General features: G+C 43.9%; 2 protein-coding genes across 7 annotated transcripts in view; one reads left to right on the top strand and one right to left on the bottom strand.

Annotated features, from left to right (window-relative positions):
- The window catches only part of CMSS1 (cms1 ribosomal small subunit homolog), a 488,636-nt gene that overhangs the window by 51,477 nt on the left and 417,691 nt on the right, over positions 1-19,468 (top strand). The window lies entirely within an intron of this gene.
- FILIP1L (filamin A interacting protein 1 like) overlaps positions 1-19,468 on the bottom strand; it is a 347,951-nt gene that overhangs the window by 4,671 nt on the left and 323,812 nt on the right. For all 4 annotated transcript variants that reach the window (XM_030204059.1, XM_030204060.1, XM_030204061.1 and 1 more), the window contains one exon: positions 13,728-16,464. In XM_030204059.1, the coding sequence (XP_030059919.1) occupies positions 13,728-16,464 (2,737 nt within the window). The remainder of the gene's footprint in view (positions 1-13,727; positions 16,465-19,468) is intronic.

Raw genomic sequence — 19,468 nt, 5'->3', positions numbered from 1 at the left:
GCTTTTAGCACGCGCTGTGTAGGCGCCCACAATATTCCTATGGGCGCCTACACAGCGCATACTAATTTTATGCATGCGCTAAAAACACTAGCGCATCTTAGTAAACAGAGCCCTCAGTTTTACTTATTGAACATAAAATGTTTGATTGAAATAACTAGTATTTCTGCATAAATATAAAGTACCAAAACCAAAATCTTTTGAGAAATGGTATGCTATCTTAAAGGGAGAGTACTCCACAAGCCCCAGCATACCTGCTTAGGTTGCTGTAAAACGTTTATCTGTTAATCATAACATAGTAAATGATGGCAGATAAAGACCGATGCAAACACAGCAAAGGGGACTAAAGTAATCACCAGGCAGTGTTTTAAAAATCAAATGTTTATTAACATCCAAGACTTGACATGAGTTGTGTTTCGGCCACTAGGCCTGCATCAAGAGTCTAAAAACAATAAAAAAAAACATACATAGCTATCAATCAACTAATATGATAAAATACAAAATGGAAAATACATTAAAAATACAATAAAATGTATAAAATAAACCATAGGGCAAAAGAGAAAAAGATACAATAACTAAAAACCCACATTGTGTCTTTTTCTTGTTTTCCTTATGGTTTACTTTATGCATCATTCATCTTAATTGATTGTTTTTAGATTCCTGATTCAGGCCTAGTGGCCGAAACATAACTCATGTCTTGGATGTTAATAAACATTTCATTTTTAGAGCATCATCTGGTGATTACTTTAGTCCGCTTTTCTGTGTTTGCGTTTGTCTTTGAACTGCAGAGGTTTGTTCTTCCATATTTTTGTCAGCAAATAAAGACCTGCATGGTTCATCCAGTTTACCCAGAAAGGTGCCCAGGGTTAAGTCTGCTGCTCTGTGCAGGCTAACCTCCCCTGCTCAGCTTTTCTGCTGCAGAAGCAAAAAAAAAAAATGTTTTAATGGTGCTCTGTGCTACTTTTGTGTAGGTTCCAGTATGCCCTGGATGCAGTGTCATTTTTATGACATTTAAGTGCCAACCAGTAGCAATTTCAATTTTGGGTGGTAAAAATGAAGACCTCAGCAATAGCAGAGGTAGAAAGAGGAATGCTGTCTTTGGTCAGTGCCTCTCTGTCCTTTGTCCTGGAGGTGTTCCTCTCCCCCCACCCCATGTGACTCTGTTGGCTTCCTAGGTTTGTCTCCCTGATGCCAATGTGAGTCTTCCTGTTCTCCTTCCCTGCCCTCTATTCTTCTTTCTCATATGATCTCCACCTAAGTAGCATTTCTTTTCACATCCTGGCTATTATAGTGGGCTGCAGCTTCAAATCTGGAATGAACACTATTGCTTTACCACCTAGTGTATCATGAAAATGATGTGATGCCTGGTGTCTGCTGGGATCTCTAAGAAAGTAGTGCAGAGCGCCATTGAAAAAAATCTGCATTTTTGAAATTATATAACCAATGACTGGAGTGGAGAAGTGGCCTAGTGGTTAGGGTGGTGGACTTTGGTCCTGGGGAACTGAGGAACTGAGTTCGATTCCCGGCACAGGCAGCTCCTTGTGACTCTGGGCAAGTCACTTAACCCTCCATTGCCTGCCGCATTGAGCCTGCCATGAGTGGGAAAGCGCGGGGTACAAATGTAACAAAAATAAAATAAATAAAAATAATACCAAAACCTTTAAAAGTATAATTGAGCAGAGATGACCTGGTGGCTTAGTGGCAAGTGGTGCCATATAGGTGCCTTGTATTTTATTCCAAGCCTAGGCTTCTGCTCCTTGTCCTGGAGGTACTGTGGGGGCAGTGTTCACAGCCCCTGGGAGGGGGGAGGAGTCTGAGTCATCACTCAATGGTGACACCCCAGGCTCATGTTAGCTGTGGTTCGGAAAGGGGTGTAGTTTAAGACCTCTAGCTGAGGACAGTCACTGTGATGGCTAAACTGAGTTGGGAGGGGGATATTAAAATTGTAAAAATAATACAAAAACATTCTGGATACTTACAAATGCAGGTTCCAATTGAACCTGAAATCCAAAGGAGCGCTCCCTCCCTCCCAACAGTCAGTTTTATTGGGGCTTGGGGGCTATGTTAGGAAATAATGTACTGTATTTTGGCCTGTAATAAAATTCCAACCATCATGAAAAGTATATGTTGATTGTGAAGTGGAGTTGGGGCGGGGGGGGGGAGGGGGGTTTGAGGAATTTATCCTGTTGATCAATGTTGTTCATTTTATGTTTGTACCCTGCACTATCTGGCCTTTTGGCTGAAAGTTGTGGGTTATAAGATTTGTATTAAATTAAATGATGGATGTGTACTTTGCCGGTAGGTGTGTTCATGGTGGAGTTTGCAAGTACACGTGGTTTTATGAAATCCACAAACTTACTGGAGTACTTAATCAAGGTGTAAAATGTCTGTGCTGCCTTGAAGGCACGATTTCTGCCACTTACCTATGCATCTTTATAAATTCGAACCTAAATAGGTTTACTTACCCTCTTAGAGTAGATGCCTTCTTATAAAATTACCCTCTTAAAGGGTGCTTCCCCATCTACACATAAGCCTCTTAAAGTAAGCCCTTAGCAATAGTCATTTTATGAAATTGTGATTTTTGTATGTCTTCATGAGGCTGTCCTATATTTGGGTCTGCTGAGTTCAGGTGCTTAAAGATCACCTTTTCTGTGTTCAGTTGCTGTATGGTAAAAATGCTGCAGGAAGCCGAATGATCTCTCAGGAGCACACATTATAGGCAGTGCTTTTCTGTGATGAGCTCTGGAAAATACCCTCAGCTTAGCTTTCTATAGCAGTTGCCCTTTATATATATAAAAAAAATTCATGAGTGATCTGCATTTAAAGAGAGAGTTGTGGCTTACTTTTATACTTTTGCCCTATTGTCTCTAAAAAAAATAAAAAAGGATGCTAATGCAAGCCTCAGACATCAGGGGTGCAGCTAGCAATTTTGGCTTTGAACAGTGAAGCCAAAAGAGAGAGATTTGGTGTGCTGCAGAAAACCTATCAAAATTGTGAGTGGTATGTACTCAAATGTCATCATGGAACTAGGAATGCAGGCTGGTCAATATTTAGTTTCTGTGTTCAGTGGGTTTTTATAAGCATTGGCTTCTGTGCTATATGTATAGACAGTGGTGCTGAATGTGTAGGTTCATCATTGACTATCAAACTCTATGGATAGTGATGATATTCAGCCCAGTCCTTGGGACACACTTGTGGGCTGGAGCTAGAGGCAATTAGCACCAAACTAGCGCTGGCATTGGTGTGCCCCAAATGCTCAAAAGGTTTCAGCACCGGCGGTGAAACCATTGGTTAAATGTATTTAAATTTAAATGCGGTCATTATAATGCTCGCATTAATGTAAAAAAAAAAAAAGGCTGTCCAGCATGTCTCAACGGCACCCCTTCTCTCCCACCAACCCAACCACCCTGCCCCAGATGGGCTTCCTCAAAAATGCACACCTGAGCTTCCTTCCCCTCAACCTAAAAAAAAATTCCCAGAGGTCCAGTGGACCCCTCCCAGACCCCTCATAAAAGAATAGCCTGGCAGTCCAGTGGATCCCCGGCCTGGCCATGCTTGGCCATGCTGGGTTGAGCCCGACCCCCTGGTCACCACTATCCCTAATGGTCTAGTAGAATCTCACCCCAAGACCCTTCCACATGCCTCATTTTAGGAGGCAGGAGGGATTCCATTACGTTCATTCCCACTATTCCAGGATGTGTGGGTAGTTATGTCCATCGACCAGCAGGTGGAGATAGAAAATACAGAACCTGAGCACCCACTACATAGTTCCCTAATAGCAGCTCAGCTCCTCAGTATCTTCTATCTCCAGCAGGTGGATGGACAGAATTCCTCTGTCTCTGGTTATGAGGCCTTGCTCCTGGTCCAGTTGGTCAACTGGTTCCCAGTTGAGCAGACATACCTGGTGGTGCTGGTTCCCTGTCATGCCTTCCCCCTGGGATGTTCTGCGCCTTTTCCCTGTTTTTCCTCTGTGTGAGAGCCTGCTCAGCAACCAGTCTGCTCAGAAGATGAGGAGTCGCAGGCAACACAGTAAGTCTGGCAGGCCGTTGCTGCTGCTGTGCCCTGCTGTGGCGGGTGACTGTGTCCCCTGGTAGCTGTGCTTCAAGCCTTGGGACATCGATGGGAGCACTGCGTGTTGGTGCTACAAAAAAAAAAACCATGGAGGAAGTGGAGGAGCAGTTTTAGTGATTGGATTAGTGGAGTGAGAACCAGGGGAGCTTGGTGCAAATCTCACTACTGCTCCTTGAGGTCTTTGGCCGATACAATCAGACTGTGATTCTTCCTAAAACAGAAACTGCCTAATCTCCTGATTCTATAAAATAAAATAAAGCGGGTGGGTAGCGCGGTGCGCCATATGTTTTCCCGCGCAGCAGCAGTCCCTGGCCATGGCAGCCCCCGCTTAGAATGCAACTTGCTGCCCGTCATCCAGGATATAGGAGCAGTGGCCAGTGTTCTCGAACCACAGCATGATGTGCAGTCTGGTTTCCGAGTGGAGGAGCTGATTCAGGGCTTGCACGTACAGGGCGCGCTCGGTCACAGCAGTGCTTTTCTTTCGACTCCGGTCTCTGATGCAGGGCCTCGGCAATTTGCCTCAGAAGGAGGCGGGAATGGCGATCATTTTGTTTTTCAGCAGAAGTGAAGCCCCCACGCAGCCAGCTGTGTCGGTTGGGGTCCCTTCGGGGGGGGGGGGGCCCTGGGTCAGGGCCATCCCTTTGTCTGCTCCACCAAGCCTTGGGCTGGGGCTAGGAGCCTCTTCTCCAGTGGGCCTGCCAGCTCCAGCGAGAGAGAGAGGAGATGGGGATCTCCCTGCCTGTTCCCAGGGGATTGCGACTGCTGCCCCGTGGAGGCTTAATCTCGGGTTTTGCTGCTAGGAGGCGGCCCCCCTGATTTCAGAGGCAATTGCCGCGCTCCCTTGGGGAGTTTCTGGAAGGTAGTCAGGCGGCTAGCCTTATGAAGGGCCTCAGGGGCCTGTTCAGGGTGTTCCCCCATTCACCTGGGCATTCGAGTTTTGCATGCCACAGGGTGGAGTGCGTCTGACACAGGCCTACATTTTGGGAAGACCGTGGCTCATTCTTTTTTTCTCTGGTGCCAGAAGGAGGAGATGTTCCCTTACCTAAGTTGGGCTCTGTGTCTACAGTCACCTACAGTACTTCCCTCCCAGTGTTTTGCGGCCTTGCCTTGAGGGATCTGCTAGATAAGAAGCTGAAACGGGCTTTGCAGTGCACCTTGAGGAGACTTTTGGAGCTGCAGGCTTTTATTTGTGGCTCTTTGGTGGCACAGGCCTGTTTACAGTGGCACCAGCAGCCCCTTTTCCCAGGGCAGTCCACGGGCTACCTGGATGGAGGCAGCCTTAGCCTGTCTGATGACCACTGTGTATGTCATTCTTAGTGGTTCAGCCACAGGCATGTCATTGATGCTCTCTGCTAGGCGTCAGTTCTGGCTGCGGGCGTGGGTGGTGGTTGCCACTTCCAAGGCCTGTGTGTTCGGGTTACCCCTTTGAGGCACATTTCTCTTTGGTAATGGCCTCAGCAGTTTGGTTCAGGAGCTGGGTGAACAGGCCCCAGCATCTTCCAGAAGACACTCCTTGGCCCTCTGCTCACCTTACAGACTCTGCAGGTGCCCTGTTTTTTGTGACGGCTGCATGTGTAGATCTGGTCGTCAGACCTTTGACCACAGGGCTCAGTCTCGGGCCCGGCAATCTTTCTGCCGGGGGATGGAGAGTTGGCAGGGCACTCAGAGTATGTGGCTGCTGTTTCCCGGCAATCCCAATGTAGCCAGGCCGGCTGGTCCATCTGGGCCTATAGGGGGCCGCTTCAGGCCTTTTGGGACTTGTGGTCTATCTTTTCCACAGCTCTGGCGCTGGTTATTCTGGGTGATGGCTTCCAGTTGGAGTTCTCCCAGCCGGTAACTCCTGTCTTCTTACAGTCTCCTTGTCGGGGGGGGGGGGGGGGGCCTCTGGCAGCTCAGGGCAGAAGTTCAGTTGAGGTGCTTCTGGCCCTTCGGGCCATTGTTCCCGTCCCTCCCGCCTAGTGCAATCTGGTCGGTTCCCCTCCTATTTTGGAGTTTCCAGGAAGACGGGAGCAGTGCAATCCAATCTGGATCTCAAGGGGGTCCACCGGTGTCTGTTTTTGGATGGTGACCCTAAGGTCTGTGCTCCTGTCCGTTCGGAGCGAGAGTTCTCTCTGCTCGAGACCAAGGAGGCGTAATTACCTTCCCCTATGTGGGCTGCTTCTGCAGTTCTTTTTCAGTTCCGGTCCTGGCCATTTGGCCTCCCCTCGGGCCCGGGGACATTTTTCCTAGGTCGTGCGCATACCAGTCTTGCTGCGGAGACGGAGGTTTCGTTTCCTCTTGCATTTGGACAGCTGGCTAATCTGGTCCTCCTCTTGTCAAGCCTGTGTGGAGGCCCCTTCAACAATGGTTCGCCTTCTGTTTTGTTTTCCTTTCTGGTTTAGGTGTTCTTTTGGTTTCCCTGTTAGCTTGAGTGTTTCTCACAGAGGGCAGCACTTTAAGTTACCGCATTGGATTCTTTGCTCCTGCTTCGTTCCCAGCTTCCAGCCTGGGATTTCGTGCAGCTCTGATGCAGCCAATTCATAGGGCCATGTTCAGCCACTCGTCTCTGGTTTCAGAGGGTTACAGCTTCCGGCTTCCTTGCCCCTGACGGTCAGACAGAGCTGAGGTGGTTGCGGCTTCTCCAGTCGTTGACCTTAGGGAGGCCCTCCCCACTCCTGCCTTGGGAAGTGGGGTCTACGGAGGACAGTTTCTTGGGCTTGGGGCCCTTTGCTGGGGTCCCCTGGCACAAGACTCTTGGTCTCCAGTAGCGGCACATTGGCCCTTTCCTCTGGAACTGTGAGTGGTGCGCTAAGCTCTGGAGGCTTTTGCCCCATTGTTGGGAATGCTTTGATGTGGGCCTTTTCAGACATTGCTATGGCACGGGCCTCTTCTACTAGCTAAGGGGGGGACTCCTAGCAGTCGGCTGGCTCGGGAGCCCAGTTGGTTTTTAGCTGTTTTTCAGCTGTTTGAGGGTTCCACACTTGGGGACCGACCTTCTTAGCAGGCACGTTCCGACTTCCAGTGAGTGGGAGCTGTCGGTCAAGCCGTTACAGCTGGTGATTTGTTGATGGGGCTTAGTTCTCTTGGCCTATTCCTATGTCACGCTTCCTCGGTTCTTCAGCCGTCACAGGGAAGAGGACTCTCGGGGGCTAGACGCCCTGCTGCGTTTCTGTCTGAGCGAGGGACTCCTGTACGCCTTCCCCTGTGCCGAAGTTAGGCCGGGAGTGGGGGAGAGTGGCAGTCCCTCGGGATACAGTGCTCCTGTTTTCCAGCCTGGACATGGCTCCAGTGCTATGCAGATCTCGTGAAGCTCCTAGTTGGGGAGCTACTTCGATTCCCTCAGTTTCGAGGTTTCTTCTGTCAGGGCCTGGTGGTCATGGAGGATTCTTCTCCCTTTGGTCTTTCGGCCTGGCCCTTGAGAGGGCACGGCTGAGGAAGAAGGATTAGTGGATTCAGTCGTGGCTTCTCTGCTGCAGGCTCTTCTTCCTTGGTGCCGGCCAGTTATTTGCTTCCTCCTTGGGCCATTTCCTGGCATTTTTGGGGGAGGGAGTATCGAGGGCTAGCGCTGGGATCCTTGTGGGTTCCAATGGCAGCCCTGGCTTGCTTTCAGGGTCGTTGGTAGACCTCTTCTTTAGCGGCTCGTCCAGTTGTGATTCGTTTTCAGAGAGGTGTGGGTCACTTACGCTGCCCTTCGAGTGCCTTTTCCGAATGGGATTTTATGTTGGTCCTTCGGGTGCTGTAGCACTCTCCGTTTGTGTCCTGTCGCTAGGTTATCCTGACAGTTCTCGCGTAGAAATCGATGCTATTGGGACGCTTGAGGCGGGGGTCTTGTTTTGGGCTGTTTTGTCCTTCCTGCCCGAGTGCTTGTTGGTTTTTATGTAGTCGGCTATATTTTTTATTTTTTTTATTTTTGTTACATTTGTACCCCGCGCTTTCCCACTCATGGCAAGCTCAATGCGGCTTACATATTATATACAGGTACTTATTTGTACCTGGGGCAATGGAGGGTTAAGTGACTTGCCCAGAGTCACAAGGAGCTGCCTGTGCCTGAAGTGGGAATCGAACTCAGTTCCTCAGTTCCCCAGGACCAGAGTCCACCACCCTAACCACTAGGCCACTCCTCTACTCCCTCTCGTAGGGCTCTCTTGCATTTTGTTTTCGAGGTTCTTGATGTCTTCCGCCTTTTGTATAGACCTTTTGGGCAGTTAGGTAAACAGCAGTTGGGTCTCTTGGCATCCAAGACTTCCTTTGCCCAGTGGGTGAAGGTGGCCGTGGTCTCGGCCTGTATTCTGGGAGGCTGTTCTCCTTGGGTTGGAAGGCACATTGTCCTGGGCGTGTGTCTACATCTTGGGCAGAGGCTTCGTTGTCTTCCCTGATGGATTTTTGTAGGGCAGAGGCGTGGGCTTCTCTGCTTGCCTTCAGTAAGCATGATGGTATAGCGGGGGCCACGCAGGCAGCGGCTACATTTGGGGCGTCGGTCCTGCGTGTGGCAGGTTTGGCTTCCCACCCTCGTAGGGATAGCTTTTGAACATCCCATTGGTCCTGGAATAGTGGGAATGAACGTAATGGAAGGAGAAATGAGGACTTAACTGATAATTTTCTTTCCATTAGTTCTTCACACTATTCTAGGAGCCCTTCTGTGGTTCAACGCCCTCATTGGTGGCTCTATGCACTGTCTTGTATCCTGTTTTCCAGGGGCCTTGTCTTCGAATTCTTCTTGGGGCTGGATGTGTTGGTTGCTGACCATGCTCCTGATTGGGCGTTCTTCTTCCTTGCTTTTGAGGACTGATACTGAGGAGCTGAGCTGCTAGCAGGGAGCTATGTAGTGGTGCTCAGTTCTGTATTTCTCTCTCCACCTGCTGCTCGATGGACATAGCTACCCACTTGTCCTGGAATAGTGTGAAGAACTAATGGAATGAAAATTATCAGTTAAGTCCTAATTTCTCCTTCCTGGGCCCACCCTCTTCAAAATGGCAGTGCCCTGTCCCTACCTGGTTTATTCTGGGATGCACTGGGCGGGGCCTAAGTACCATATAAAGGAAAAACTCCTTATCTGGTACTTTGGCCTGCCCAGTGTAACCCAGGATGCACTGGGCAGGGCAGGGCACCACCATTTTGAAGAGGGCAGGCCCAGAGGCAGGAGGGAGTAGTCATCCTTCCTGCCTCCTACCACAAGGCATATGAAAGGGTCTGTGGGTGGGATTGTACTAGACCACCAGGGCCAGTAGTGACCTGTCAGTGCCTCAGCCAATCAGTGCGCAGGCACTAACAGGAAAATTAGCTTAGAGTATTGAGCAGTAAATTACTGCCGTGATTGTAACATTGAGCATGCCATGCTGATTTTTCTGTGCTGGATTTGCAGTAGAGGTCCTTCTACCGCAAATCTTTTGAGCATCCAGGCCTTAGCCAGTGAGGTTTTCAGGATATCCACAATGAATATGTATGTGAGAGATTTGCATACAATGGAAGTAGTACATGTAGATTATCTCGGGCATGTACATTGTGCATATCGTGAAAACCTAATGGCTGGGTGTGTTCCGAAGACTGGGCTGAGAACCCCTGGGTAAAGTAAACCACATAGCTATCACATAGCTATATATGTATTGGCTGAACATCAAAGCTATTCACACAGCTTGTCTTTCTGCCCTGGCACTGTGGCAGAGGGATTTTCAGCAGAAAGTTTATTAAAAATGCTAGGCTAACACTTATACGTTTACCAGCTGCCAGTACAAGTCATTTTGAATATTGACCCACGAGTGTTTGTTTAATAAAGGATTAAAAAAAAAAAATTCTTATATAGCTCCTGTGGTGAAAGTGTCTTGGAATAAAGCCAGCTCTGCTTGCACCATGATGTAGAGACAGCAGATGAAACCAAGCTGGAAGGTAGATTTCTGAATAATGATGTAATGCATCCCAGGATGGTAAACTTCATCTTCTGAGGCATATAACATGACTACCAATCATAGGTGGATCAAAGTAATTTGGATTTAGCTCATGCTAAAATATGATCACACCAAACAAAGGTGAATAGATTTAAAAAAGAAAATAAAACAAACATTGTATTATAGTGGCACTTTACATTGAATATAAATTTGGTTTGGTTTGATTTTTGAGGTGATTTTTGGTCACTATTTTGTTTCAGCTTTTTTAAAATACATACATAAGCATATAAAAATAAAGCCACAAGCTGTTCATGCCAAAAGATAGGTATAAATGTGTGACTAACTGTTAAAGGTGAAAATATACTCTCTGTTTTAATATTGATGTAGCTTTTGTTCATTTTTGTCGCACACGTTAAATGGCCTGTTATCTTTGTACATTTTGCCGGTTAGCAAACAAGGTGTCTTTTTAAAGCCTGACTTTTGGAACCAGTCCCAATAGCGCACAAATGCTGACGCACATATTTATACCTTCTCCAAAATTGGTATGTGTACTGAATGAATTCACATATTTTATAAAATACTAGTAAAAAAGCCCCGTTTCTGATGCAAATGAAACGGGGGCTAGCAATGTTTTCTTCTGTGTGCATGTGGGAGTGTGTGTGTCCCTGCCCTCTGGCCTCTCTCCCCTCCCCCCTCTGAGTCCTTCACTGTTACAGAGCCAGCGATTTGATTTCGTGCTCTGCTGTTTTCCTTCGCTGACTGTGTTACAGAGAGGGCGGGGCAGACACTCGTAGGGAAACCGGATATCTCGCCCCCTTCACACTTCCGGCTGGAGGCTTCATAGAACGTTGGTGTTGCCTTTTATATAGAGAGATGTATGTTCATCACAACTCCGCCTTCACCCAAAGTATGCTGCTGAGAACACTGACGCGTGGCACACATATCAGTTTGTTCATGTTCATATACATACATAACTGGCCATGCAGTTTTATAAAAGGCCTTTTCCATGTGTAAAACTGGCTTTACTGAAGAAAAGAGTGGAAAGAGAGTTCCAAGAACTACCAGAAGTCCAATATAGTCAAATAAAAGTTTATTCTCTAATAAAAGTAACATACACTGCCCAGACCCTACATGGGCCGTGTTTCGGTTGTTTGCCTTCTTCAGGAGTCACAACTTGACGGATTAATGAAAGCAATAAGGAGAATAACTGCAATATCAGCAATAAACATAATAGCTACTGCAGTGTAGCGTGTCTGTCCCAACAGACCCGTGTAGGGTCTGGGCGGTGTATGTTACTTTTATTTGAAGATATTGGCCTTCTGGTAGTTCTTGGAACTATCTCTTCCACTCTTTTTTTCAGCTTTGATTATTATTGAAGCACTTTCCTGCTTTGTTTTGGTAAAACTGGCTTTGTACATGGAAAATCCTTTATAAAACTACCTCCTACATTTGTAGCAGAAAGTGAAGTGACTTATGCAAAGGTCACAAGGTGCGTCAGCAGAATTTGATCTTCCATCTTCCCTGTTCTCAGCCTGTTGCACTAACCACTAGGTGACTTCGCTGCTCTTCCAGTGGGTATGTGAAGTGTTTTTGTTTTTTGTCAAAAAGGCATTCCATATATGCTCTGACATTTAGCTAACAGGGTATTTCTTACCATGTGAAGCATATCTATTTCATCTTTGTCATTAGTGGGCAATAGTGTTATTGCCAATGTAGAACAAGTTAGTGTGTCCCAAGTGCTCTAATGGTTTCAGCACCGGCTGCATTTTAGAGAATCTAGGGGCCTATTTATCAAAAAAATGGGCCCCCATATCCATTAAAAGCTTCTATTCATTCCCTGCCCAAAGGTGCAGTATATGAGCAAATAAGCTATTGTATACAGTAAGAGTTGTGTACTGCTGAAGAGCTTGCTGCCTATCATATCAGTTACCTCAGTGGATTATTTTGACCTGTTTCATATAAAATGTAATATAATGCTGTTTGAAAGGTTTTATAAAAATTTTGCTTCAATAAATGTTTCTGTATGGCAGTTTACTGAGAGCTTGTGTATGTTGTGTATGTACATGAATATTTATAGAAACACACGTGTATATTTTTCTTCTCTTCAATCTCATTTGGTGGTCATGTTTGTCTAACCAAAGGCTGGATGGGCGACTTTGCTCATGCTTGAGATCTTTACTGTTTATCTTGCCAGAAGATGTTATAGCAGAAAATGGATATCTTTCCTGTCTCTGGACCAGTGCACAGTACACCCCTCCACAGTGTGCTTGAATTGCACCAGCTCTGGAGATCTGAAGACTCAGACAGACCACCCAGTAATGGACCCAAGACCACATGTTTTTATCTGACGTATCTCATGTTTGCAGAAGCCTTCAGGGATTCAGCATTTATTATTAAATTCTGTTAGTATATATCTAGTTAAAACTGAACTAGGAGCTCTTTACTTGATGATGTCTGAGGTGCATTCTAAGGCTTTGAGAAGAGCTGGCAGAAGAAGATACTTGTTTTGTATGATGGAGCTTCATGAGGCCTTTGTCCCCCTGGGAATGCTCATATCAACATGAAATAGTATAGAAATAGTGCAGAGGAGTGGCCTAGTGTAAGGCCAAATGAAGGCAAGGTTCGCCTGATTCTTTCACTCACGTTCCATGTGATTTGGGGCAAGTTGCATCACTCCTCTCCCCTCAGAAAATAACTTAAACTGTAAGCCCTTTTGAGCAGGGACCTACCTGTAATACCTAAAATGTAACTTGCCTTGAAGAGGAGTTTGGAAAGACAAATACTTAAATCCAAATAGCAAAATCTAGCAAGCATGTAGAAAATCAATCATTTTATCCTCTGACATAATCTTACCAATTTATGAATGGGTCACCTTAATAAAATAAGAGGGGTTTGTATGTCTGGGGATTAGGTTGTGATTACTGATACCTTCATTATCTGTAATAACCAGAAAAGCACTCCAAGTAGAAATGTAGGACCTCTTTTATAGAGTAACACTAGCAGCTCCCGGTGCGGTAATGCCAAGAAAGCCCATTCGCTTTGAATGGGCTCTGTCGGCATTGCCGCTCAGGAACCACTAGCACGGCTTGGTAAGAGACCCTTAGTGCTGTATTTTTGAATATGGAGCATAAAGTGAACCAATTTGGGTGAAAGATCATAATCTGCGAATAATTTGTGGTAAACACAAATTAAGGATACAGGTCTTTTTGACCAATTGAATATTTAAGCGAACATCTTGTTCCTTTTTAGCTTCAAGTCAATTACAAAGAACAAAAAAAGCTAAACTGGGACCTAAGATGGTATCATTTGCTGAATTTGAGCAGATGTAACATTTTTAGATTGATCTTACAGCAGTATTCTAAATCAAAAACAACTAACCCTTTACCTGAATGATGCACGTTCAATGCCAGGTATAAAGAAATAAAAGAAAATTCTGCAGGTACCAGTCACTAATCAAGTTTACTGCTTTGCAATGTTAAAATATTTCACCAGGTCAAGTTGCAGTCAAAAATAATGTCGGCTATGGGAAATGAAATTAACATAAAAATAAATTTAATAGAGGTGCTCACTAAAGGGTTTCATAGATAAACGCAAAAAAAAAAAGGAATTCCGTAAGTGCACGCTTTATGACTAAACAGGCAAAAAGTAAGTGTTCTGTGTACTGTTGCCCAGATCATGCACAGATTTGTTTCAGAATAAAAGGAGTACTCCAGTAAATCTTGCAGGGATGGAAAAAGGGATGGGTCGTTGGTGAAAAGATGCCAACCATGATGTGGATCACTTATAAGCATTACTTACTGTAATTTGTGATTGTCGTGAGGGTGCTGTACCTGATGGGGTAATTCTGATACTGCTTGTGATTTTATTTGCAGGTCTACTTGGTGTTCCGTTTGTTAGTGCTGCAGTTCTGTTCTCTTGCCCTGAAGTGTAAGGGCTGATAGATCTTCCTAAGTGAATATGGATTTTATTATCCTCAGTAGTTATGATGCTAGAAGTTGAACCAGTACTGTTTGATCTTTGAATCTGCCACCCAGTTTGTCTGTCAGGGGACACTCTGAAAACTGCATGTGTGCTGCTGATTTCTGAGGCTTCGGGGGAAAGCATGTGATCTGGAGAGTTTGATGAACCTGTAACAGCCAGTACCTGAATAGGGGACATTGTCCTTTCAGGTGTTAGTGAGCCATGTGAATCTGAAGTTTTAGCTCTTACAAAGGATGTCATGGTAAGGGGAGACATGGCTTGCTCTGGATTGATGTACCCATCCACTATTTTTGATTTTACAGGTGTTAAAGAGGCATTTTGAAAAATGGTTATTCTTTGCTTTGGGGTACCACAGTTTGGTATTACTGCTGTACTTGTATAAGAGTGTGGATTTTCTGAAGTTGGACTTGTAATTTCAAGAGTGGCTGTATTTTGACCATGGTCCGGAGTGACTTTTATGTGCAGTGGTTGGCCAGGTGTGTGAGTTAGAACCAGATCACCTGGCTCTACACAATTTCCATTCTGTTTTCTGTGAACATTTCCATTTTGAGGAAGGTTTTCTTTAGACTTCATCCATGGAATCCACAATTTTCTATTTTTAGAATTTCCAATGGATGAATTAGAGTTGAAAGCCATGGTTTGTTCCTCATCGTTTGATTCCTCATCACTATCCTCATATATCTGTCCATTTATAACTGCTCGTTCTAAAGGAAGAAGACTTTTGTAATCAGGCGGTTCATTGTCTGTTGAATCTGTTTGAACTTCCTTAGAAAATACCTGAAGGTCTGAAATTCTTCTTCCATTGAGACTTGGTCTAAGGCTTTTACTGAAATGTCTGTACCTTTCCAGTTCTCTTGAAATATTTTCAATTTCTTTGTTTAGCTCTCTGTTTTTGTTTTCTTGTTGAGTAAGCCTCCTTTGAAGAACCGAATGGTCTCCCTTTAACCGACAGATTGTATCTTCTGTTTCCATGTACTCGTGAATTTTTTCTTTTAATGCATCTACCTCTCTTGTAAGATGTCCTGATTTTGCTTCCTCCTCCTTCAGTTTTTTGTAGAGCAAATGTTCCTGGCTAGAGTCCATCTTTTCTGCCAGTTTATACTTCGCCAGTTCCTGTTTCACAACCTCAAGTTCTTCAGAAAGAAATGTAGCTTTATGTTGTTCATTAAGATATCTTTGTTCTAGGGATTCAAATTCATCTTCAGTTTTCATGAGATCATCTTCCACAGCTTTCATTTCTTTCAGGGTGTGTTTGAGCCTCTCAACTTCTTGAGTGAGTTCTTTAATTTTGATGTTTTCCATGTGAAATGCAGCAGTGGTCTTGGGATTCTCCTGTTTATGTTTGTTTTTGAGAAACTCCTTTTCAATTGCTTCCAAGGATTGTAGTCTTTTCTTCAGGATGTTAACTTTAGACAAGAGATCGTTTCCCTTCTCCTCTTCTGCATTTAGTTTGCTTTTCAAGTCGTCCTTCTCTTTTGTTGCACAGTATATTTTTTCTTGCAGTTCTGCCTTTGATTTCAGTGCTTTTTTACTTTCCTCAATCAGTTTTTCTGTGATTGATGTAACTTTGTTTTGTTCTGCTTGAAGTTGTACAGTAGTAGCTTGTAATTTTTCTTCTGTTTGGTTTATCTTTTCACTCATGCTTTTTCTTTCATCGACAAGCATCACTGTTAGTGTTTTCAGCTTGGCTAAATCCTCTTTAAGTGTGAGTTCGGTTTTTTCTAATTTGATTTCAATGACCTCTAACTCTCGGATTCTAACTTTTAAGCTGTCGAGCTCATTAGATAGTTGCTTTGTGTTGGTTCTCTCTTTTTCTAAGTTGCATTTCAAAGCATAACATTCTTGTTTGCTTCTACTAAAAGCATCCTCCAATTTTTCCAGTTCCATAATTCTTTTATTCAGCTTATCGACCTCTGCTTTCAGGGTCTTTGTCTGTGCTGCTTCCTTTTCTAATTTTTTATTCAGATCTCTGCATTGGTCCTCCATCTTTATAAGCTCTTCATCTTTGCCTTCCATTTCTAATACTCGCTTTCGTAGCTCTTCCATTTCAGCTATGAGGTTAGAGTTTCCACATTCCCCTTTATTCATTTTCTCTCTTAAGTCCTGCAGTTCCTCCTCAGTTTTTCGTAAAGATTTGTTTGTCTCTTCAAGCTCATCGATTTGCCGACTGACTGCTGCCAATTTTAAGCGGAGCTGGCGGTTCTGGCTGTCTTCATTGGTTAGTTTTGCCATCATAGCTTCCTGGTCTTCGTGTAGTTTGTCTGTTTGTGCTTGAAGTTCTGTCTCTAGGCCGATCACTTTCTGTTCCTCTTCTTGAACCCTTGCTTCTGCTATGGCAAGCTTCTCATGAGTCTGTTCTGCAGTGTGTGTTAAATCTTGGATTTTCTGACCTTGCTGATATAGCTGTTCTGTAAGCCTTTGTTGTTCATCTACCAGCATTAATGCAAATGACTTCAATTTAATCAGCTCTTCCTTTAGTTTTGTTGTTTTCTTATTGTTTTCTTTTTCCTTTTTTGCCTGATATGTTGTTTCCTGATCAATCAGATTTTTTAGCCTGAAAAAGAAAATAAATCCTTAGTTGATAATTATTACAGTTATTTTGTTTCTGTTACAATTTCAGTCCTAGTGTTTTTGACTAGAATATTCAGATAATATATTTTAGTAGCGTTCTTTCCAAAGAAAATGTTTTTATGTTTCTTAATGCAGTTACAGGGATACCTAATTGGAGGATATCATTACAAAATAATGTTCTGTACTTAGCCCTACATAACAGACTAATGGTTCTGAAAATGTAAACTTTTGCCTATGTTAATGCTAGTCAAAGCAAAGTACTTTCAGTTCTCAAGCAGGGACCGCTGGTTTTAAAAGCTAATGTAGAAATATCCTTTTTTCTTGTTCTAAGAGGCATTGCTGCCTATAAGAAGTCCAGTTCACTCTACAATGAACAACTTCTGCAACTCTATGTAGAGTGGAGGAATAGCCTAATGGTTAGTGCAAAAGCCTGAGAACCAGGGGAACTGGGTTCAATTCCCACTACAGCTCCTTGTGACTCTGGGCTCTAGGTACAAAATAAGTACCTATATATAATATGTAAACCGCTTTGATTGTAACTACAGAAGGTGATATATCAAATCCCATCAAAGGCCCTTTCTCTTTTGCATTGAGAATGGCTGAGAAAGTAGTTTGATGTGTGTGTGGTTTTTTTTAAAAACAACAAAGTCCTATAAAAGATAAATGCAATAATATCACAGCCCCTTGAAGGGGGGGGGGGGGAGGGACTTGGCCATTGTCTTCCAATGGCGATACCTAGGAGCCAGATGTAGGTCTCATGATTGCAGGGTTTTGGAAGGAGTGGTTCTCAGTTGAGGACTGTCTTGCAGTAGAAAGAGAGAAAGAATGCCCAGGTAGCTGTGATGGATGGCTGATGGTGCCAGATCCCAGCCCAGGTCCCCACTGGGCTGAAAGCCCAAAGAATCAGGAGAAAGCACAAATAAACGTGCATGTGTACAGCAGAAAGTAGCTCAAGACACGATCCTTATTTTAACAATTGGAAAATGTTCTGTACGGTAGTGCTACATTATCTTCCCATTTCAGAGAAGCTGTGCTATGCATTCATGTGCTATGAATATGATGAGCTTTACTAGGAACCATTGGAAACTTTTTATCTAAACACTTTTCCTGGTTTTTGCACTGAATAAAAATATTGTCCATCTGATTTATATGCTAGACACTCATTTGTTCTGTCCTTCCAACCAACCAACCAACCACCTGAATGCCTCCCAGTTCCAAGTGCCATGGGTAATAATTGATGGCTGGGAGATTGCTGAATGGGGAGAAAAAGACCCTAAGAGTTTTTTTTTATTCTTCCTGAAAAATGTCACTTTTTGTAAAGTGACCCTGGTACTCCCTACCTCCTTCACCCCTCTTTTACATTTTTTTTTTTACCAAGATTTGTCTTCTGAATGGCAGGTTTAAAATTTTTAAATAATTCATTAAAAGAGGTTTGCTAAATGTTTGCTACTGCACCTCTGCTTGAAAAAGTCTGCTCATCCCAGTAGGCCCTAATACATTAATAAGTTGGCATGAGCTGTTTTATACGATGACTTGACTTTGTTGCAGGTCAATCAAGAAAAATCTAGCAGTTGTTTACGTATAATTACCATTACCACCACTGTCACAATGTATGGATGTAACCAATAAAAATGTTATTTGTGGTGCCTTAACCAGTGCTATTGTTTTATGAAAATGACACCTGCTGGGGTGCAGTTGCTTTTCATGTGACTGCGTTTTGCCTTGCCTCTGTTCAGGTGACGTGAGTCTAGAATGTTGCTCTGTTCCAGTATCTTGAAGGCAGTCTGTACCAATAACACTGATATTTCTAACCCAGGAGAAATTCAATGATACTGATAAACCAAGCTGTATTTTACAATAAAGACCATTAGCTGAGCCCCATATGCTGTCTACATATGGGGTTCAGTTAATGGCTCTTTATAAAATACAGCTTGGTTTAGCAGTATCATTGAAGTTCTCCTGGGTTCAATCTATTAACAAAAAAGCCAACATTACAATCATTTTTTAAACTTGTTCTTCTACTACTACTACTATAAATCACTTCTATAGCGCTACCAGTCGTACGCAGCGCTTTACAATTGAACATGAAGAAGACAGTCCCTGCTCAAAGGTCTTAATATGTCACTTAACACTTTTCTGGTTTTGCCTGCTTGTACTCAAAAATGCTGCAGGTCTGTCTAAAGAGGAAGAACATGCCCATTGATGGAAATTTGTATTCCCATTAATTTTGGGTTTAATTCACCCATAATCTTTTTGACCTCTGGAAAGGGGACAGGGGTGGCAGTCAAATAGCTATTGTAATCTTACAAGTAATTTGGGTGGTAAAGAAGCAGCATGTGATAAATTATGGGAAACTTATTGGAACTGGAGACGAATTCTGGTGTAGTCTGCTGTACACTAAATGGTGGACTGTAGACTGATTGGGAATCTATTTTCAGTATGATGGCTGGGATACTGAGTTCTGTTTGGGTTGTGTGTTTCAGATGGATCTCTTTGTAAAAGCTGTTTCAGTGGTTTTGACTTGTATGTATGCCACATGGATGTTTTTGTTTTGCTCATTTCTGTCTGCCATGTTTAAACAGAGTCAAATAGGTATTGTAAAAGCAGATATTCAACTGATATCTAGCAAAAGAAATTACAAAATTACAAAAAATATAAAATCATAGTATGAAAAAAATCTATTGGGAACATGCAGAAGTAGGAAACCCCATAAAAGCTCCATCAATGCTCTCCATCAGGGGCAGCAGGATATATTTGGAGGGGCCACATCAGGCAATCTTCAGTCCTTCACTCAGGCTCGCTAGTTACTGATGCTATGCTGTTTAAAATATTGGTGGAGCCATGGCCTCTGTGGCCTACCACATTCTGCTGCCTAGGCTCTTAATGATGCCCACTGACACCTGTTACCTCAAATACTCCTGCGCCTTTTAATTGCCTTTGGCCGTGCTTGTGCCAGATACATTTAGTAATGCTGGAGACTGGTGTAA

Source organism: Microcaecilia unicolor, chromosome 5 (genome assembly GCF_901765095.1).
Source record: "Microcaecilia unicolor chromosome 5, aMicUni1.1, whole genome shotgun sequence".
Lineage (NCBI taxonomy): Eukaryota > Metazoa > Chordata > Amphibia > Gymnophiona > Siphonopidae > Microcaecilia > Microcaecilia unicolor.
The sequence above is the reverse complement of the archived record's forward strand: the minus strand, read 5'-3'. Positions and strand labels throughout refer to the sequence as shown.